The sequence below is a fragment of the Globicephala melas genome, chromosome 19 (genome assembly GCF_963455315.2).
Source record: "Globicephala melas chromosome 19, mGloMel1.2, whole genome shotgun sequence".
NCBI classification, from domain to species: Eukaryota; Metazoa; Chordata; class Mammalia; order Artiodactyla; family Delphinidae; genus Globicephala; species Globicephala melas.
In genome coordinates, this window is record NC_083332.1 from 34,768,420 (window position 1) to 34,790,887 (window position 22,468).

Sequence of the window (22,468 nt, forward strand, 5' to 3'; positions counted from 1 at the left end):
TCCTCCCAGGTGTTATCTCCCCTGGCCAAGAATCTCTTCCACCGGGCCATCTCTGAGAGTGGTGTGGCCCTCACTTCTATCCTGGTCAAGAAGGACGTGAAGGCTGCAGCTAAGGTAGGTCTCACACTGGACTGTCCCCACACCCTTTGCTCTGCTCTCCTGGAGTTGTCAGGGGTCTTTCTTGCTGTGGGAGCCAGTCGACATCCTCAAAGAATCACAGAAGTGAGGGTGGCTGATCAGGGAGGGCAAGGACACACCTCATCCCACCTCCACCTTCTACTGCTGAGCAAACTGGGGCAGAGAGCAGAAGCACTTGCCAGGGTCAGCAAGTGATCAGAGCAGAGCCGGACTCAGACTCATGACTCTGGACTGCCAGCCCCATGCACGGTCCACTGACCATATTTCCTAAGGGAGGGGTGCTGGGCTGGATGTGTCTGGTGGACTGTCATTGTGTCTTGCCTCTCTCAGGGTCTGAGGTCTGGTGAACTCATTTGTACCATGTGGGCCTGGAGTGGTTCCTCCCTGGGGGCTTGTGACTGGGGTGGGTTCCTGAGAATTCATTCATTGCTTCATTCATTCATTCAACAGATAGTTTTGGTACAGCCTGACATCTAGCTTCTATTCTCATGGAAGAGATTAATGATTACATAATTGCACAATTTATAAAATATCAATTGTGACAATAGCAATAGAGGAGAGATACCTGATGTCATAACAGAATCCAAAAGGAGTGCTTAGTCCAGTGGACAGGGGGAGGTTTTCAGGAAAGGCTTCATGAAAAAAAGTGATCAACGAGTTGAGATGAGAAGGATGAGCAGTAAATTACTTGGTAAGAAAAGAATATCCAGGAAGAGGGAACAGCCTGTGCAAATGTCCTGTGGCAGGAGCAGGTATCTCAACTGAGAGAGAGCGAGAAAAGCTGCTGTGGCCAGAGCAGAAAGAGCAGACGGAACCTGGAGAGAAGTGAGGATGGAGCCATCGGCAGGGCCATGCTGCAGAGGACCTGGTGAGGACTTTGTCTTTATTTGGAGAGTGTTAGGAAGCCAAGGAAGGGTGAGCAACAGGGAGGCTCTGCTGAGGAGTGTGCGCTGGAGTCACTGATGTGGAGCGATTTCGTCGGGCTGTGAGAGCTGGTTAGGTGGACGGGTGGGGGCAGCAGCCAGACTTAAAGGGACTGACTGGTAAACAGGAGGGGAGGAGATAAGACACCAAGAATTTAAAAAATTGTTGAGACTGTTTTTCAGAATTCTTTGGCTATTAACAGCAGAAGCCCATTGATCAGGCTTAAGTCAAGAAGGGGGAGTTTATTTAAAGGAAACAAAGGTGGCAGAAATGGTGCTGGATTTTGCTGTCACACAGGACCAGAAATTGACAGAATAAAGAATCCAAGACTCATATTCTTGTGTGCTCTCGCTCGCTCTCTCTCTCTCTCTCTCTCTCTCTCTCTCTCTCTCTCTCCACTCTACTTCTTCATGTGCCTTTTTATTTAATTTTTCACCAAATACATACTGAGCATTGATTGTATGTCAGACACCGGACCAGGCTCTGGGCAGCCCATGTGCGCTCTCCGTGGTCCCGCCATCATGGAGCCTGACTTTCCTCCTTCTGCATCTTCCCCTCTGGCTGCACTTTGCAAGTGTCTAGCCTGAGGCCAAAAGGCTATTAATTGGATGAGCTGAGATTTGAAATTAGTGGGATTCTGGATTCCATGCTCTCAAGCCCCACTCCATGCTGCCTCTCTTTAGATGTTCAGCTTTGAGATCATTATGTCCACTTGAACAGAGATAAGGCAGCAGAGGCTGAGGAGTATAATTGACACGTCTGGGATCCAGGACATACTGGTCTAGAGTATCTTCGCTACCATGTGTTGACTTTAGAAATTGAGGTTGGAACAGAACACCTCTTTATTGATGGAGGGAGGAGACAGGGCTCTTGAATTCTGCTGTCACCTGTGATCTCTGCAGAAAATTGCTGTCTTTGCTGGGTGTAAAAGCACCACCTCGGCTGTCCTTGTTCACTGCCTGCGCCAGAAGACAGAGGACGAGCTCTTGGAGATAACGCTGAAGATGGTGAGTACATCCAGTCTCATAGCCACACAAGCTCCCCGTCCTATAAACATGGCCCCAGGCTTCATCATTTCAGCTGTCCCCTTGCCCTGGAAAAACTACCTGGGACAGTTTCTCACCTCTCAAGAGCAGTGTCAGAGCTCTGGATCTGAATGGGGAATTTCCTTCTTTCTTTTTTGTTATGGAATATCTCAGATGTTAGCAAAGACAAAAAATAATGTAATGGGGCTTCCCTGGTGGCACAGTGGTTAAGAATCCGCCTGCCAATGCAGGGGACATGGGTTCAATCCCAGGTCCAGGAAGATCCCACATGCCACGGAGCAACTAAGCCCATGCACCACAACTACTGAGCCTGCGCTCTAGAGCTCGTGAGCCATAACTACTGAGCCCACGTGCCACAACTACTGAAGCCCGCACGCCTAGAGCCCGTGCTCCGCAGCAAGAGAAGCCACCGCAATAAGAAGCCCATGCACTGCAAGGAAGAGTAGCCCCTGCTCACAGCAACTAGAGAAAGCCCGTGCTCAACGACGAAGACAAAACGCAGCCAAAAATAAATAAATTTATTTTAAAAATAGTAATAATAACGTAAGGAACAACTGTGTAATAACTCCTCATATCTATCAAAACTTACTTTTTCCAATATTGTTTTCTGATAGCTTTTTTATATATAACTATTTTCTTTATTGTAAATATATGTGTCACATACAATTTACCATTTTAATCATTTTAAGTGTACAATTCAATGGCATTAATTTCATTCATAGTACTGTGCAACCATCACCACTATTTCCAAAAATTTTCATCATCCCAAACAAAAAATCCCTACCTCTTTAAACATAACTCTACCTTCTCCCCTTCCCCCCAGTCTCTGGAAGCCTCTAATGTACTTTCTGTGTATGAATTTGCCCATCCTAGATTCATTCATGTAAGTGGAATCTGATAGATTTTTAAGAAATTAAACATTACACATTCTCAGAGGTGATTACCATCCTGAATTTTGGGGAATGGGGTTATTTAGAACAAAGCTTTTCAGAAAGGTTGTCACAATTGTCTTGGTTAATTTAGAAACCACCTCAATTATCATCCAGTGGTGGCCCAATTTTCTAGATTTTCTGCACGTCTGCCTCAGTAGTGATTCTCACATAATCGTCTATCTCCCCATTCATCCATCCAACCATCCATCCATCTATTCATCCATCCATTCATTCATCATCTTATTATACATCTGTCCATCCACCAGTGAATCCAATTCATCAGTATCTTTTCATCAATCTAATATCAATTTATCTATAACATTCATTCATCTGTTATCAATCATTCATATATCTGTATTTCATCATCCATCTCTCTAAAATCAGTGATCCATCCATCACCTAATCTGCTAGCTATCATCCATCTATCCACTTATCTGCCCAATTCAATACTCCAAGTATTGACTAATTCCATCCACCCAACCATCTCTCTTGCTAAGTGTATGGGGGTGGGTAACAGCGTGGGTGATGCAGACATAACTGGATATAGTCCCTGCTCATAAGGAACTATTCAAGGAGAAACATGCCCATATACTTAGTGGATTAAGTGTGGTGGGAATACAGAGAGGGGATGCATTCATTATAGTAAGCAGGGATGCTTCACAGAGAAGGTGACATTTCAGGATTGGTGGATGGCTATGGTAGTGGGTCATCACAGGAAGCTACAGCACAACAGATACCCAGAGATCACCACTTATAAGATCCGCTTATAAGGGGAGAGTCTGGACCCTGGACCCCTGAGGATGCTCCTGGACCCCCAGCGGCCAGCCTCCAGCACTGGACTCTGCTCTATTTCCATGGGTTAAGTCCAACGTAGCCTTGGATCCTGGTTTCTCAGGCTCAAATAAGGTGACCAATGTGCTCAAAGATAAAAACACAACTGTTTTCTGATGCCTGGAAAGAGGTAAATTTATCTCAGCAATTCTCCGTGTGGCACAAGAGATCCACTTATAAAGGGAGAGTCGGTGACTTTGGGAGAATCCAGAGAACCTAAGAGCCCATGTTATCCTTCTGAGATCTTCTGAGATCATGTGGAAGTGTTTCCATGATTATCCTCTCTCCCCAATAACACACGTGGGTGTGCACGTGCACACACACACACCTGGATTGCGGGGCTACAACCCATAACGGAGGGACCCTTACTGGGACTTCCTGCATACTGGTCAGGACTGTTAGCTGCAGTGTCACAATAAAATGAGCACAATCTTGGTGAACTCACAACAAAGAGAAGTGTGGAGTGGGGTGAATTTCAGTGAGCTTGTATGAGTCAGGATTTTCTAATGCAGGAGGAGAAAACTCATCTCGAAGTGACTTGAGAAGAGAAAGGGATATGTTGTAACAGAATCTTCAGGTAACTAACTGAAAAGTCCAGGAGTTGATGGTTTCAGGCATGTCCGGATCCAGATGCACATATGATATCATCAAGACTCTGTCTCTATCCCTCAGCTTTTTACCTCTCTGTGTTGGCTTCACTCTCAGGCGGATTTGTCCCCTGGGGAGGTTAGACAACAGCAGTATCCTAGACTTACATCCTATCTGCTTAGAAGCCCTCTTTCCCAATAATTCCAGCAAAAGTTTTGGGTAAACTCTATTGAACTGACATGGGCACATGTCCATCCCTGAAGTTATCCCTGTCTTCAGGGAGATGGTGCACCTCAGGTCACATATAGATGCCTGGAATCGTGGAGTGAGACTGGGGAAGAGGGAGTCCCCCAAAGGAAAATAGGGATGTTTTCGCCTGGAGGAACAAGAAGAGGAAATGGGTGCAGGGCAGGGCAGGCACAAGCCGCAGTCCTCTCCAGAGCTCCCCTCCCCCGTCCCATACCTGCACCCTGTGCTCATGCCCAGGGGAGCTGGTGCCCTGCCCACTTCCTTTCAGCCCAGCCAGGGTGGCACCAGGAGGGAGGACTTGATACCTTTGACGCACAGCTCACCGGATCAGCTTTGCTCTCAGGAAGACTTTTCACCCACAGCCTCTGCCTTTGTCTTCACAGAAATTTTTCGCTCTTGATTTACATGGAGACCCCAGAGAGGTAAGGACCTTTGGTTTCTTGATTATAGGTTTTAAGTCTTTAAGCTCCAGTTGCATATGAATGAAAGAATTCTCTCTTGTGAAATCATAGTAACTCCTTGCATTTACCCTGCTGAGGCCAGGAGAGGGACAGAGTATTGCCTGGATAGCACAGGGAGGAAGACCAATCATAGCACACAGAACCTGTTCCCCCAACTCCCAGTCCAGTGCTCTCTGTCATCAACCCTGTGTCACCTGGACCCACTTACCCCCTCATCTTGTTTACATTCCTAAAAATGCCCTGTTAGGGGAAGGCTGGACTAGAAACGTCCACTGTGAGGAGTGGAGAGAACTGGACAATGGGGGCTCTTCAGGAGCCGTCACGAGGAGCTCAGATCTCCTGGGAGGCTGCAGGGGTGACTGGCTGTGCAAATTGCACTATTTGCAGGGCTGTGAGGAAAGGAGTCATGAATCTCAGTCCTGAGGACACTACCCTCCTCCCAGCCACGCAGAAAACTCAAACAGCAGCCTCCCATCTCCTTCCTCCCCTCCCACCTTCCAATGCTTTGCCAGGTTCCGATGCAACATCTTATGTCCTGCCCTCTCTGCTCTCTCCCTGGGGAGAGTAACACTTACCTTAAAAGGTGTAGAGAGGATTAAATGAGATTCATTCAGTCATTCAACAAAGACTTTTTTTTTGAAGTATAGCTGATTTACAATATTGTGTTGGTTTCTGGTGTGCAGCAAAGTGATTCAGTTATACATACATATACATATTCTTTTTCATATTCTTTTCCATTATGGATATTGAATATAGCTCCCTCTGCTATACAGTAGGACCTTGTTGTTTATCTAGTTTATATATGGTAGCTTGTATCTGCTAATCCCAAACTCCTAATATATCCCTCCCCCACCCCCTTTCCCCTTTGGTAAACATAAGTTTGTTTCCTATGTCTGTATTTCTGTTTTGTAAATAAGTTTATCTGTGTCATATTTTAGATTCCACATATAAGTGATATCATATAGTATTTGTCTTTCTCTTTCTGACTTCACTTAGTATGATAATCTCTGGGTCCATCCATGTTGCTGCAAATGGCATTATTTCATTCTTTTTAATGGCTGAGTAATATTCCATTGTGTATCTATCTATCTATCTATCTATTTATCTATATATATATATATAGCACATCTTCTTTATCCATTCCTCTGTCAATGGATATTTAGATTGCTTCCATGCCTTGGCTATTGTAAATAGTGCTGCATGAACATTGAGGTGCATGTATCTTTTCAAAATAGAGTTTTCTCTGGATATACGCCCAGGAGTGGGATTGCTGGATCATATGGCAATGCTATTTCTAGTTTTTTAAGGAAATGTTCTCCATAGTAGCTGCACCAATTTACATCCCCACCAACAGTGTAGGAGGGTTCCCTTTTCTCCATACCCTCTCCAGCGCTTGTTATTTGTAGACTTTTTAATGATGGCCATTCTGATCAGTGTGAAGTGGTACCCTACTGTAGTTTTGATGTGCATTTCTCTAATAATTAGTGATGTTGAGCCTCTTTTCATGTGCCTATTGGCCATCTGTATGTCTTCTTTGGAGAAATGTCTATTTGGGTCTTCTGCCCATTTTTTTTTTTTTTGATTGGGTTTTTTTGTTGTTGTTGTTATTGAGTTGTATGAGCTGTTTGTATATTTTGGAAATTAAGCCCTTGTTGGTCACATTGTTTGCAAATATTTTCTCCCAGTCCATAGGTTGTCTTCTTGTTTTGTTTATGGTTTCCTTTGCAGTACAAAAGCTTATAAGTTTGATTAGGTCCCATTTGTTCATTTTTGCTTTTATTTCTATTGCCTTGGGAGACTGATCTAAGAAAATTTTGTTTCACTTTACATCAGAGAATGTTTTACCTATGTTCTTTTTTAGGAGTTTTATCGTGTCATGTCTTATATTTAGGTCTTTAAGCCATTTTGAGTTTATTTTTGTGTATGCGGTGAGAGTGTATTCCAACTTCACTGATTTACATGCGGCTCTCCAGCTTTCCCAGCACCACTTGCTGAAGAGACTGTCTTTTCTCCATTGTATTGTCTTGCCTCCTTTGTCAAAGAGGATCAACTGTAGGTGTATGGGTTTATTTCTGGGCTCTCTATTTTGTTCCATTGATCCATATGTCTGTTTTTGTGCCAATACCTCACTGTTTTGATTAGAGTAGCTTTGTAGTATTGTCTGAAGTCTGGGATGGTTATACTCCAGCTTTTCCAACAAAGATTTGTTCTTTTTCCAACAAAGATTTAATTAGCACTTTACTGTGCCAGGACCTGATTTATAAGCTGGGGATATTAGCAGTGGAGGCCATGCAGACACAATCCCCTGCCCCCTTGTAGTGAGGGTGGCAGACAATAGACAAGCAAACAAAATATGTAGTATGTTTGATGATGGTGTGTTTGGTGAAGGGAAATGGGGATAATTTGCCAGTGGTTTGAATTTGCAGAGCAGGGTCAGGGAAGAGCTGGATGTAGAGGTGACATTTGAGCCAAGTTCTGGAGGAGGGGAGGAAGCCAGTTGTCAGGAAATTGGAGGAAGAGTGTTCCAGGCAGAGGAAACAGCAAGGGACATGAGACTGGTGTGGACAGCCACACCAGTGTGGCTGGTGTGAGGGGAGAGAACAGGATTGAGGCTAAAAAAAGAGTGGAAGGTGGGGGTGGTCCTTTAAAGGACTTGGATTTTGATTCCAAGTGAGATAGGAAGTCTTGGGAGGGTTTTGAATAGAGAAGTGACAGGATCTTAGATTTTGCAAAGGGCACTTTGCTGTGTTGAGGATGATGTAGGGAAGGGGCAGGGCAGGCACAGGGAGACCAGCTGGGGAGCCTCTCTGCTGGAATAATTCAGGCCCGGGATCATGGCAGCTTGGACTAAGGCTATAGCAGAGTGGGTGGAGAGAAGAGGTTTGGGCCTGGAGATAGATAGATAGATAGATAGATAGATAGATAGATAGATATAGATATAGATATATAGAGATATATTTTATGGAAGTATAGTTGATTTACAATATTGTGTTAGTTTCAGGTGTACAGCAAAGTGATTCAGTGATATATATAAATATTATTTTTCAGATTATTTTCCATTATAGGTAATTACAAGATATTGAATATAGTTCTCTGTGCTATACAGTAAATCCTTGTTGTATATCGATTTTATATGCAGTAATGTGTATCTGTTAATTCCAAACTCCTAATTTTCCCCCACCCTTTCCCCTTTGGTAACCATAAGTTTGTTTTCTATGTCTGTGAGTCTGTTTCTGTTTCGTAAATAAGTTCATTTGTATCTTTTTTTAGATTCCACATATAAGCAATATCATATGGTATTTGTCTTTCTCTATGTGACTTACTTCATTTAGTATGAGAACCTCCAGGTCCATGGATGTTGTTGAAGTAATAGCTGACGGGATGTGCTGATGCACAGCGTGTGGGGCGTGAGGAGAAGAGGAGTGAAGCAGGCCCGAGTTTTTTGTTTGCTGGTTTGGTTTGGTTTTGGTTTCAGCCGCGCTGCGCGTCTTGTGGGATCTTAGTTCCCCAGCCAGGGATCGAACCCTCGCCCTCGGCAGTGAAAGCGTGGAGTCCCAACCACTGGATCGCCAGGGAATTCCCTCCTCTGGGTTTTTTGACCTGAGCAAGGTGATACATGAGGCCCACACAGAGCAGCCACTAGCACCCCCTCTGGAGAGCAGTGTTTACTGTCCCTCTTACTGTTGCTGGTATCAGTCAGTCCCCACTGGACACTGCCCTGGACACCACCTTGATCAACTTGGACCCTTATTGTCTCTCTACTGCCCCTGCCCATCCCATGTCCCACGGTCCTGACAGATTTCCCCTTGTAAACACATGCCGCCTCTGTCTTAAAAGACAGACCTTCCTTACAAGACAAATCCCCTCACTCATGGAGTTATTCATTCAAAATACATCTGAGTCCCTACTGTGTGCAGGCATGTGCAGAACACGTGCTCCAACATGTGACCATGTCTCTAGTGCACACCGCCAACATTCCTCCAAGCCCAGGACCCTTGGTGTTTGAGGTTCCTGGGATGAGCACTAAAGTGACACCTTTGTCACTTTGCTTATGCTGTTCCCACTCTTTAGAAAACTGTTCATTCCCCAAAGCCCACTGCCAACGGTAGGCATCTCCTCTGTGTGGCCTTCCTGGGTCCTCCTTCCAGAATGAGTTGCTACTCTTGCTGGCCTCCTGCAGCAGCCCTTCCTGAACTGTGCAGCCTTTGGAAGTGAGCAGTAGTGGCACCCCAGTCCCTTCTCCCCTATCGTCAGCCATAGTGGATTAGGATTCAGGGCCTTGTCCTGCTGCATCAGAATCATGCGACAGAACCTCTCTTGCTGGCAACTAGAGCTGGCCTGTCATTCACTGGTCCTTGCAGAGTAGAAGCAGGTCCCGGGAGCCATAGCATCTCAGAGCCTAGGAATTGTCCACTTCTACCTGCCATCCAGGTAGGGGAATATGCACATGGGGCTGGTGTGCAGTGCAGGATCTGTAACAGCACTGCTAATGAATCATATCTAATGTTATTCAGCCCTTTCCAGGTTCCAGGTACTGTGCTCAGCATTTTGCATGTGTTCAGTAATTTAATCCCCACAACAACCCATCTTATAGATGAGGAAACGGAGGCACACACAGGTGAAACTACTTTCCCAAGTGACCAGCTAGTAAATGACAAAGCCAGATTTCAAATCCAGTCTGGCTCCAAAAACCCTGCTCCTAATGACCACTGTGACCAAATATGAACTATAACTATACTGGAAACCAGCTTCCCAGGTGGTGACATGTGAGTCGGTTGCTACTAATCTGTGGCCTTGTCAATACAGTAGTCCCTCATTATCCTCGAGGAATAAGTTCCAAGACCCCCAGTGGATGCCCAAAACCTCAGAGAGTACCAAACCCTATATATCCTATGTTTCAGTTCCTACGCATACATACCTATGATAAAGTTTAATTCATAAATTAGGTACCCTAAGAGAATATCCAAATGCTAGCATCACTACTCTTGGGCTTTGGAGCCATTATCAAGTAAATAAGGGTCACCTGAACACAAGCCCTGCAATACCATGAGAGTTGATCTGGTAACCAAGAGGGCTACTAAGTGACTAGCGGGCAGGAGACCCTGGCAACCATAATGGACACAACACTGCCCTCTTCCCCAGAGCTTTCCTTTCCTGCCCACCGTGCTTGACGGAGTGCTGCTGCCAAAGACGCCCGAAGAGATTCTGGCTGAAAAGAATTTCCACCCCGTTCCCTACGTCGTGGGAATCAACGAGCAGGAGTGTGGCTGGATTCTGCCGATGGTGAGAAAGTGCAGGCCTCTTAGACTCGCCTCCCTTGCCCGTCACATCACCCCTCCCATCTCTGGTCACAGGATCCCTCCTTCTACGCACGCACCTCGGGGACCTTCATACACCTTGACGTTTCCGTGGAAACCTTCTCCACGATGGCCCAGCTGTCATCTGGGTGGTGCGGCCCTGGGGACCCACATCCCCACACACTCTCTGCTTGTCCTCCCATCCAAGAATCCTGAAATGTCAGTGCCAGGAGGGCTGGTAGAGATAATCATTGGGCAGATGAGAAACCCAAGGCCTGGAAAGGGGAAGGGGCTTGGGAGTTAAGGAGAGTGAGGCCTGGGACCTGCAGCCTCTTCCCTGGGCTTGGTGCTTTCATAGTTTCTCCATAAATTCCACCCACCCACACCTCACACTCTCATTCATCTAACTGGAAAGATTCAAAGGAGCCTGCTTCCTCCTGAGTTAAAATTGACTTCTAAAAGTTAGGAAGTACTTTCCCTTCTGCCAAAGATAAACAAAGCCGGACACCAGTTGAAGTGGTAACAGATTTGATTCAGATACACCCTTGCTGTAGGAAAAAGATCAATTGTGAACTGAACCCAAGGCCGGGGGCTCGGGGAGGATTATCCGTGTAACTGGGCCACCTAGATTTGTTGGCTGGCATTTATCTGGAGAAGAAACAAACTTCTTCTCTCTTTATGACAGGAGGCCGTGGTGTAAGTAGAAGCAAGGCTCCTGCTGAAATTAGGCCTTTATCTTTCCACAGGGACTGGAAGAGAGAGCAAGAATTACCCCCTGAATGTTTGCTTTTCATAGAGATGGCTCTCAGGTCCTGAGGAAACAGTTTTGTGTGGTAGATTTACATCTCAAAGGGCAGAGAAAGGATTTATAATAACAAGGTTTTAAAGTAACTGTTCTACGAATGGGTTCAGGGACCTACCTGCCTATCACCAGGTTTTGGCTAGAGCAAACAGTAAATTTTCCTGGCAGCACAGAGCTTTTTAAGGGGGTCTGGGGTCATCCTGGGGACATGGCCTTAAGCTGCTTGTGGCTGTGCTAGAGTTTGGTGAAGTCACTTAGTGCAGAGTTTTGATGCAGTTGTTATGTGCAGAGTTCTGCAGGTCTTCAGAATGATTTCAGAGGTTATACCAAAGGACCAAAACCATAATGGCAGAATCTGGGGCTTTCTCAGTTATCTGACACAGGCGGGGTATTTGTGAGGTCTGTGTCATCTGCCCCAGAGCCCTCTACTTCAACACTTGGCTGGCTGAAACCTTCCCTCTCTGTCTTGATGACCACTGTGGAGACTCTAGCCTAAATATACATATATATATGTACGCATATACATACACACACACATATGTATATACATACATACACACAAAGACTGGGGCAGCTTCCCTTAACAATTACTTTATCTTCTTTGTACTCCTTGATTTCTAAATATAAAAGTCCATTTGATTCATTGATTTTGCCCAACTCCTCAAAGACCCATGCCCATCAAGACATGACAAAGTGACCTTCAGCCTGCATTGGTTTGGTGTGTTGGTCACTTCGGTTTTTCTTGCCATTACCGGATGATTCACAATTGCTTAACCTTTGTTTTAACAGTTCATGGGCTACTCATTCTCTGAAGGCAAGCTAGACCAGAAGACGGCCACGTCACTCGTGTGGAAGTCCTACCCCATCCTTGTAAGAGTCTAGGAATCACAGGAACTGGCTGAGCCCTAAAGAGGGGAAGAGGCTTGTCCCCAACTGCAGAGCAACTAATGGCAGAATGAAGACTGGGGCTGGGGGGTTTCTACTCCCATTTTTATGCCTTTCCACCTCACCACCAGGAGTGGGCGGAAGTGGTTGCGCAGAACTTGAGAGGTTCGCCATTAATGCAAGCCTTCCTCCCTGGCTGGAGAAGCCATGCTGTTCACTAGGGCTGGGTGGTCACTTTCACTCTTGATCTATTTCAGAACATCCCTGAGGAACTGACCACGGTGGCCGCTGACAAGTATTTAGGAGGGACGGACGACCCTGCCAGAAGGAAAGACCTGTTCCTGGACCTGATTGCAGATGGGATGTTTGGTGTCCCATCTGTGAATGTGGCCCGTCACCACAGAGGTGAGTCATGGAAAGTGGACAGGAGAAGGACACTGACTGCACCAGCTTCACACTGTATTCTCTCCTAATGCTCAGCATAGAAAGATATGTGGAGGGACTTCCCTGGTGGCACAGTGGTTAAGAATCCGCCTGCCAATGCAGGGGGCACGGGTTCGAGCCCTGGTCCGGGAAGATCCCACATGCCGTGGAGCAACTAAGTTCGTGTGCCACAACTACTGAGCCTGCACTCGAGAGCCCATGAGCCACAACTACTGAGCCCACGTGCCACGACTACTGAGGCCTGCGTGCCTAAGGCCCGTGCTCCGCAACAGGAGAGGCCACTGCAATGAGAGGCCTGCACACCACAACGCCCCTGCTCGCCACAGCTAGAGAGAGCCCATGCGCAGCAGCAAATACCCAACGCAGCCAAAAAATATTAAATAAATAAATAAATTTATTTTTTAAAAAAAGATATGTGGAAACTCCAAGGTCCATTCTATATGGCCTGGGGACAGTCAGGGGGCACTGTCCTATTTTGGTTTCCACCAGGAGCGACTCCAAGGAAAGGATCCAAATACAAATATTTTATTTGGGGGGTGATCCCAGGAAACACCAGTAGAGGAGTGGAGAAGTGACATGAATGGAGAGGAAGCCAGTCCACCCTGCACTGTCAAGAAAGCATCCACTGTGGACAACTGGAGCTGGGGAGTTCTGAGAAAGACATATCTTAGGGTTATCCCAAGAGAGTGGCAAGAGAGCTGGGGTATTTATCCTCCAACTTTGTCAAGACATTGGTTGAAGGCTGTTCCCAAGGGCAGTTAATTCCCTGGTGCTTTGACCTGCTACACACATGGGCAGAGTGGTCTCTGGCTGCCAAAGACCTCAGGCAAAGAGCTGTGGATGCAGGAGGTGGAACTCAGGCTGACGTGCCCGGAAGCAGGGGATATGGGGAGGCACCGACAGCCTCTGCCACAGGGCTCCTTACTTGAATTGCGGTGGTCTGTGGGGCTAGAGGGGAAATCTTGGAAGATAGGTCTTGGAAGGTTTCCAAGAGCAGAGCTAGTTGCAAACTAGTTTGTTAACCAGTGGAGCTGGGGGTAGAGTGAGGCCAAGAGTAAGACCAGGAGTGTTGTCTGGGACCAAGAAAGCTGAAAGGAGTGAGAAGGGGGAGGTGTAGGGCAGGTGGTCTGGAGAATGTTGATGTCTGCAGCTGGCCTTGTTCCATCCCAGTGTGTGCTGGGTCTATCACAGGACCTTTCAACATATCCCAAGACTGTGTAGGGGGGATGTGAGGTAAAGGATGGATGAGCTCACCCGAACAGGAGGTGTCCCTTTGGGGCGCCTTGTTGAGGTCCTCACCAGACCCTTCCTTTTCTAGGAGCTATCCTTCACCTAGTCTGCAAGGCAGGAAATGGTTCTCTGATCCAGACCACTCTCTCTAACTGTGCTAGAAGGGTTTTAGAATTGGGGACTTTAAAAGCATAATAAAAATTAGCTACAGTTCACCTACCATGTCCCCAAAATTCAGGACAGTCATGTACAGGTGCTGGTTACCACTCCCTCCTCCATAGGGTCCTGATGAAACTCTTCAGCCAGGGGCTGCCTGGGGTCAAATTTGTTCTTTCACAAACTTGGCTTTGTCTCTCGATACATGTGGTTTCCTCTTCCTCACTGTCTGTTGACCCAGCCGTCCTGGACTTGTGTTTTATCTGAATCTCATGACTGCATTCAGGATCTTTTTTCCCTGGACTTCCCAGATTTTATCAACATTATTATTTCCTTTTTAAATTTTTGTACTTGTCTTACTCTTTTTTTTATAGAAGAGAACTTTTCTGAATATAAAATTAACATCTTACAGTTGTAAAACATTTTGAAAATATGGAAACACATAAAGAAGAAACTAGATATCACTCATAATTCCTCCACCTAGAAGAATCTGCTATAAATTTTTGCCATATTTTCTTCTATTAATCTTTCCATATCTTACATATAATTTAAATATTAATTTTATCTTATGTTTTTGTTCACAGAATCCTATATTTAAGCATTTCCTCAATGTCAACAAAAACTCATAAAAAACATCCATTATTTCATGGAATAATACATTAAAATTTACTTTAGTCTTCCTGTCCTATTGGATATTTAGGCAGGGTGCCCATACTTTGGTGCTACAAAAACATTATGCTCAGCCTCATGTGCATAAATCTTTAACCAAATCTCTGATGATTTTCTTAGAATTGGTTATTAGAGATTTAATTACTAGCCTGGGCCTGTAGGAGCATTTTAAATTTCTTGATACATATTGTGAAATTGCTTTCCAGTGTATAAGAGTGTGGATTTCTTTTTTTTTGATTAATTAATTTTTTTATCTTTATTGGAGTATAATTGCTTTACAATGGTGTGTTAGTTTCTGCTGTATAACAAAGTGAATCAGCTATACGTATACATATATCCCCATATCCCCTCCCTCTTGAACCTCCCTCCCACCCTCCCTACCCCACCCCTCTAGGTCGTCACAAAGCATGGAGCTGATTTCCCAGTGCTATGCAGCAGCTTCCCACTAGCTATCTATTTTACATTTGGTAGTGTATATATGTCAGTGCTACTCTCTCACTTCATCCCAGCTTCCCCTTCCCCACCCCGTGTCCTCAAGTCCATTCTCTACGTCTGTGTCTTTATTCCTGCCCTGCCACTAGGTTCATCAGTACTGTTTTTTCTTAGATTCCATATATGTGCATTAGCATGCGGTATTTGTTTTTCTCTTTCTGACTTACTTCACTCTGTATGACAGTCTCTAGATCCATCCACGTCTCAACAAATGACCCAATTTCGTTCCTTTTTATGGCTGAGTAATATTCCATTTTATATATGTACCACATCTTCTTTATCCATTCGTCTGTCGATGGGCATTTAGGTTGCTTCCATGACCTGGCTATTGTAAATAGTGCTGCAGTCAACATTGGGGTGCATGTGTCTTTTTGAATTGTGGTTTTCTCTGGGTATATGCCCAGTAGTGGGATTGCTGGGTCATATGGTAGTTCTGTTTTTAGTTTTTTAAGGAACCTCCATACTGTTCTCCATAGTGGCTGTATCAATTTGCATTCCCACCACAGTGCAGGGGGTTCCCTTTTCTAAGAGTGTGGATTTCTTAACTCTCTCAGTTGAGATACTCAGATTAAAAAATAAAAATAGGGACTTCCCCAGTGGTGCAGTGGTTAAGAATCTGCCTGGTAATGCAGGGGACACAGGTTCGAGCCCTGGTCTGGGAGGATCCCACCTGCTGCAGAGTAACTAAGCTCATGCCCCACAACTACTGAGCCTGTGCTCTAGAGCCTGTGAGCCACAACTCCTGAGCCCACGTGCCACAACTACTGAGGTCCTTGCACCTAGAGCCCATGCTCCACAACAGGAGAAGCCACTGCAATGAGAAGCCCGCGCACCACAACAAAGAGTAGCCCCCACTCGCCACAACTAAAGAAAACCCACACACAGCAACAAAGACACAATGCAGCCAAAAATAAATTAGTTAATTAATTAAAAAAATAATGCTGCTAATTTCATAAGCCCCTCCTAACCAAAAAAAAAAAAATCACACTTTTAATTTGCGTATTTTTGATTGCTAGCTTTCCTTCCCTCTGCTTTTCTTATTGTTCTTAAATGTTATTATTCAATTCTGTGCCTACTTTATTTTGAAGACTTGTGGTTGCAGGAATTTAATAAATCTCAGAGGTTTAAGGCAGAAGGCTTAAAAAAAACAAAAAGAAACAAAGAAGGAGAATATATTTTGGGCAGCATGCTGCCATAATTAAGTTCTCTCATTCACAAAAGGTCTTTCCTCTCTGGCTGGGTTGTGAGTTCCATTCTAAAACTTCTGAGTGGCAGAGCCAAGGATAAAACCCCTCCTTACAGCAATTTCTGCTTGACCTTGAAACAACTGTTTAATAAGTGGATTGTGGGACCACAGAAGGATTGCTTCTTCCAAAAACACCTCTTGCTAAACCACAGTGCAATGATGGGGGGTGAGAGGCAATTAAATAGATTATTCTACATCCTCCTGTGGGGATAGCATATATTGTTAAGCTACTTTGTGGGCAAATATTTAATGATATGAAGCAATTATTATAGCCATATGAAATAACATATACAATAGTACCCTAATTTTATATACATAAGTCGGATAAGTGCTAAAATATTAACAGGTTTCTCTGAGCAGTGGGATTAGATGTGATCATTTTGTTCTTATTCCTTTTTTCTGCATTTTCCAAATGTGATTCTGTCCCCAGGAAGGGAAAAAGTGTGATATTTTCCTGCCAGTCTGACTTGTGGCCTGACCCTTCCCGGGTAGAGTCAGTCGCTCTGGGCATAATGATCAATGCAGAGCACAGAGCTCCCCAGGCGGGTGGCCCGTGAGTTAGCCCTGAAGGAGCAAGATGGGCGACGCTGCTGAAGCGTCAGCAGGAAAACTGACATCTTCCTGGGGCTTAGAGGGGGGGTGGTGAGCATAGGGGCAGGGGAGAGGAGGAGGGAGGAACTGTACCCTCCTCGGCCCCTTCTTCCTTCCGCCACCACTCCCCGGGCCAAGCAGGAAGCAAGACCTGTGAGATGACAGAGAAAAAGGAAATGCTGAATTGTGGTTTCCCGAGACACAAGGAATAGACTCTCCCCTTTCTGCATAGGCTTGTATTTAAATATCTGCACTTTCAGGCCAGCAACTTGGATTTACTTCACTCTTCTTGGAATATGTGTGAAAAACACCAGAAATGCTCAAAAATGGGCATAATAGAAGACACCTGTCAGGCTGCAGGTATTCTCCAAGGGAATGAAGACTACCCTGTTAGCAATGAAATACGGTAGTGTAAAGTGTGTGCATATAGACGTCCTGTGTGTGTGAATGCATCAGAAGGGGCTTATGTGAGTTGACCTAATGCCCTTGTAGTTATTTTGAATGGATCTACCCAAGGTTTCAACATTCATTGATTTATTCAATCAATCTTCATTTATTCATTCAATGAATACCTGGCTCAAATCCTATTCTACCTCCCCCAACTAGGCACCCTTAATCAAATCATGAAATTTTTCCAAAAGTCTTTTTCTCTGTTATGCTGATAACCAGGGGCTTCCTGCAGGGACACACAGGATCTGGCACACAGTTGCTTCTCACAACAGGCAACTTCTGTTAATATTGTTCACTCAGGACCAGGCATGCCCCCAATTTCCTGATTGCTCACAGCGCCCCTCCCACCCACCTCTGGAGCCCTTGATACCATCCAGGTATGCGTCTGCTGAAGTGAACTGTGCATGAATCCATGTCTTCCAGTTGCCGGAGCCCCCACTTACATGTATGAGTTCCAGTATCGCCCTTCTCATCAGCCATGAAACCCAAGATGGTGATGGGGGACCATGGGGATGAGCTCTTCTCGGTCTTCGGGGCTCCATTTGTGAAAGGTGATGGCCCTTTGGTGACTACAGACTTGGAGTTAGGGGATCTGGGTTCAAGTCTTGGTTTGGTGGCCTTGGGCAAGTTCCTCCTTCTCTCCAGGTCTTTGTTTCCTGAATTCACCATAACAGGGTTGAAGGACAAAGGGTCCTAACCTTTCTCTTGCTCTAATGTGCATGGTGGAGAATGTGTATCCTTGCGCCCTCCTCCATGGTCACTCTAAGGATCCAGACCTGGGCATCAGTAAGACAGGAGGTGGGTCACCTGCAGGGCCCTGCTCAGGGCTAGAATGCCACCACTCACTTCGCACTCACAAGAGCATATCAGAAGGTACGTGAGAGTAAGGTTAGAATTGCTCTTAACCTTGAATCAGGACTAATATGTTTCTGTCTATCCAACCATCCATCCATCTATCTAAAAGTCGTATCTTTTAATATTTTAATACACTTAAGAGTATGATATTTTAAAGAAAGACTTTTCACAGATGTCTTCAATGTCTTAACCCTCAGCAGTTACCGACAACTTGTGTGTGACACAACCCAGGGCTGTACATGGCAGTGCCTCTGGGCATTTTCTGGTTGGGTGACTCTTTGGGGGCCTTGCAGCTTGGTTATTTTTCAGATTCTATGAAAATGTGTGTGGATATAGGAGATTGAAAAAAGACCCAAAGGAGAGTGTCCTGGGAGGTGGGGTTACTGTAGCAGAAACCCTGGGGTATGGCCCTGTGACCCAGCCCTTCACTGAGCCCGACCTAGGTCAGTAACTGTCAAGCTTAAAGTGCACTTGAATTACCCAAGATCTTCTTAAAATGCGGTTTTGACTCAGTAGGTCTGGAGTAAGGGCCCCGTTTCTGAATTTCTAACAAGTTCTCAAGGGCTGCTGCTGCCCCTGAACCACACTCTGAATAGCAATGGCTTTGTCTCCTCCCCACAGATGGTGCCTCAGAAGAGGAGACCAATCTCAGCAAGATGGTGATGAAATTTTGGGCCAACTTTGCTCGGAACGGGTGAGCTGGTGGCACAGACGGAGCAGGGTTGGGAAGGGGCAGGGCGTGTCTGCTGGGTGGGAGGAGCTTCAACGTGTGCTGGGTAAACTCCCCGCCCTGTGGCCCCTGACGTGAGAGCTCCCTCAGTGGACAGGCTGCCCAGGAGATGGTCAGCCTCCTGTCTCTTGAGGCGTATGAGCCTTTGGCAGAGATGAAGCCAAGGGGTCCCTGACAATCTCTGAGGGTTGTTGGGGCCACACAGTAGCTTTGGGGAATTTCTATGTGACTCTGTTCCCAGGAATCCCAACGGGGAGGGGCTTCCCCCTTGGCCAGTATATGACCAGAAAGAAGGGTACCTTCAGATTGGCATCACCACCCAGGCAGCCGAGAAGCTGAAAGACAAGGAAGTGGCTTTCTGGAACGAGCTCCTGTCCAAGGAGGCGGCAAAGAAGCCACCCCAGTTAAAACATGCTGAGCTGTGAACGGGAGGCTCAGCTGGCCTTGGGGGCTTGTGGGACCCCAGACAGGGGTATTCTATAGAAGGTGTTTGTGGGCCTAAGAGGCATCTTATTGTGGAGGCTGGGGAATTATCTGATGGGAGTAGCAGAGGTCAGGGAGGGGGAATTTCTGTTTCTGTGGCCTCAATTTTGGAAATAAATGTTCTTTTGGAGACCAAGTCAGTGTCTTTGTCTTGGGCTGGAATTAAGTCATCCTCATTAGCGAGAGAAGGATGAGAGAGGGCACCACTGGCAGGAAGGTGACTCGGGCAGCTCTGGCTTGGCCTCTGGACAGGAAGAGTCCAGTAGGCTGGGCCCTGGGAGGGGCTGAGGGAGACACTGCATCTGCTCCATATCTCTGGGCCGTCAACAACTCCAGTAAGTGGATGTGAGGGAACCAGAGGGCAGTGTCCCTCTCCTCCATGTGGAGCCGCCTGTAGACATGGAGGGGGCACAGACCGAGGATGTACCTGGAGTGGGAAGGAGGGGGACTTGCCATGGTGACACTGTGGCACTGTTGTGTGGCCCTTACTGACCCTCCCACAGGTCTACAATTCTTTCTTCAACTTACACAGTATCCTCCCAGGCCCCTCCCTGAGGCTGTCTCTTCCAGCAATTCCTCTGAACCCTTTCTGCAGCCTGGACCACATCAGGTCCAAGCAGTGACCACCTTGAAGTGAGTCCCTGAAGTGTCACGTGAAAACTGACTCTTTCAGAATCCCTGGGGTGACTTCTGGCTCCTGGGATATAGAAAGCTCTAAGGAATGCCACTCCCACCTTAACAGAAAGAAAAAAGTGGATTACCCTCAAAATCATGACTTTCTCTGACTCATTCAAAGAGGTTGCAAGGCAAACAATTACCCTGAAATCTCGGGGAAGACAGGCATTTTGAAGGAGAGATGGGAAGTGAACACTGGCTTACCGTCTGGAGACAGGTAGAAGATGGAGTCACCGTATGTGTGAGTACAATTACTCTTAAAATTCGAATCGAGGGCTAAAGACCAAACATAGGTGAGTATGAGAGTATAAAATCGTCAGGAGCCAGGGACCCACAGGAGAGGACAGGGCCTCATTACAGGCCCTTCTCTGTGGACCTCTATCAGGGACCTGTGAGAAATATTGGGAACAGGTAGTAAGACCAGAGGATGCAGGCTTGAAGCCCTGCCCAGACACTTCTCCCCCTAAGAAACAAAATCCCTTAACCACTGGGAAAAGGCAGCAAACCCATTCCCCTTTGGGCCCTGGGGAAGACCTATTGAAGCTGAGGGAAAGGAAAATTTAAAAACCCTCTACTACTGGGAAAGGGACAGGAAACTAACCTGGGTCCCAATCATTAAAGGTCTTTTACTGCAGGGGAGGGGAGAATCACTGAGAAAACCCCGTGTCCATGACCAAGGGACTGCCTAAGATTGCGGCTGGACCAGGACACAAGAACCCGCCCCTGGATTCCACCACCAAGTTATCAAGCAGTAAGTATTGAGCAGCAGAAATCCACCACTGGGGGAGGAAGAACGTGTGGAGAGAGACTCCCTGAGGGGCAGGAGCACAGGGCAGGCCCAAAACTGAGGGCAAAACAGGAACACTGAGTGAAACCTTTCAGCAAGCCCTCCCCCTCAGCACAAGGTAGTACAAAAAGAATTTGAAGCAGGTGGTGCACTTAAGAGAACCATAGCAAAACCCAAGCTCTGCTCAACTCCTGACTAAATTGCCTCAAGTCCCCCAACACACAGTCACATGCACACACACACACACACACACACACGCACAAGCCCCAGTCTAGTAGAAGAGGCATGTCCATCCCCAGTCATAAACACTATTTACTTCAGTTTCTTCCCCCCTGCACAGGGTGTTAAGCATTTCATCTAAAATTATAAACACACACAAAAAAAGGAGAGAGGAAAAAACACACTAAAAGGGCAAAGCAGTCAGTAGTACCAGACTCAGAGATAACCCAGGTGTTAGAACTACAAAAGTAGGAATCTAAATAACTCTATGAAAAACTTACAAGAGCAGATGGGTAATTTCTGGAGAGAGAGAGAAGCTCTAAGAAAGAAGCAAATGGAAATATTAGAAATTAAAAAGAATAGTAAGATATGAAGAATACCTCCAACGGGAACAGATTTTTGGTTGCCAAGGGGGAGGGGCAGTGGGGGAGGGATGGATTGGGAGTTTGGGATTAACAGATGCAAACTATTATATATAGGATGGATAAACAACAAGGTCCTACTGTATAGCACAGGAAACTATATTCAATATACTGTGACAAACCATAATGGAAAGGAATATGAAAAAGAATATATATATGTATAACTGAGTCATTTTGCTGTACAGCAGAAATTAACACAACATTGTAAATCAACTATACTTTAATAAAATTTTTTAAAATAAATAAATAAAAATAGGACTGTCCAAAAAAAGAATAACTCCAATGGGTTCCTCAGTAGATTTGAGGCAGTTGAGGAGAGAATGAGTGAACTTTAAGAGAGGGCCATATAAATTACGCAAGTTAAATAAGAAGAAAAAGTAGTGGAGAAAAAAGAACAGTACAGAGGATCCAAGAGATGTGTGACAATATCTCATGTCCAATATATGTGTACCTGGAATCCCAGAAGGAGAAGAGAGAAAAAAATGGATAGAAAAGATATTTGAAAAAAAGATAGCTGAGAATTTTCCAAAATAGTGAAAGACAAAGATCCAAGGAGATCAGACAGTCAGGCAGCGATGGGATCTGTTTTCCAGTGTCCTCACACAATTCAGTGCTGCAGCATCACTGAGTGATTCCTCCCTGGACAGGGGGCCAGGCTACAGAAAAGTAGAGACCCAGGGAGCCCAGTCTCACTTCATCAGAAGCAGGGCTTTGTTATGTAATCCAGGGTGTCTCAAGCTCAGTACTGACATTTCCGGTCAGAAAATTCTTCGTTGTGGGAGCCGTCCTGTGCATTGCAGGGTGTTTAGCAGCATCCCTGGCCTCCACCTACCCTATGCCAGTAGCACTCCCCTAGCGTGACAACG

At 45.8% G+C, this 22,468-nt stretch overlaps 1 protein-coding gene across 1 annotated transcript in view; it reads left to right on the forward strand.

Annotated features, from left to right (window-relative positions):
* The window catches only part of LOC115850320 (liver carboxylesterase-like), a 42,146-nt gene extending 22,152 nt beyond the window's left edge, over positions 1 to 19,994 (forward strand). Inside the window, 10 exon segments of the mRNA XM_060289753.2 lie at positions 10 to 114; positions 1,965 to 2,069; positions 5,092 to 5,130; positions 10,312 to 10,452; positions 12,058 to 12,138; positions 12,411 to 12,558; positions 17,855 to 17,907; positions 17,910 to 17,982; positions 18,908 to 18,980; positions 19,258 to 19,994. Coding sequence (XP_060145736.2) covers positions 10 to 114; positions 1,965 to 2,069; positions 5,092 to 5,130; positions 10,312 to 10,452; positions 12,058 to 12,138; positions 12,411 to 12,558; positions 17,855 to 17,907; positions 17,910 to 17,982; positions 18,908 to 18,980; positions 19,258 to 19,441 — 1,002 coding nt within the window. The 3' untranslated portion in view covers positions 19,442 to 19,994.
* Positions 19,995 to 22,468: the final 2,474 nt, after the last annotated feature.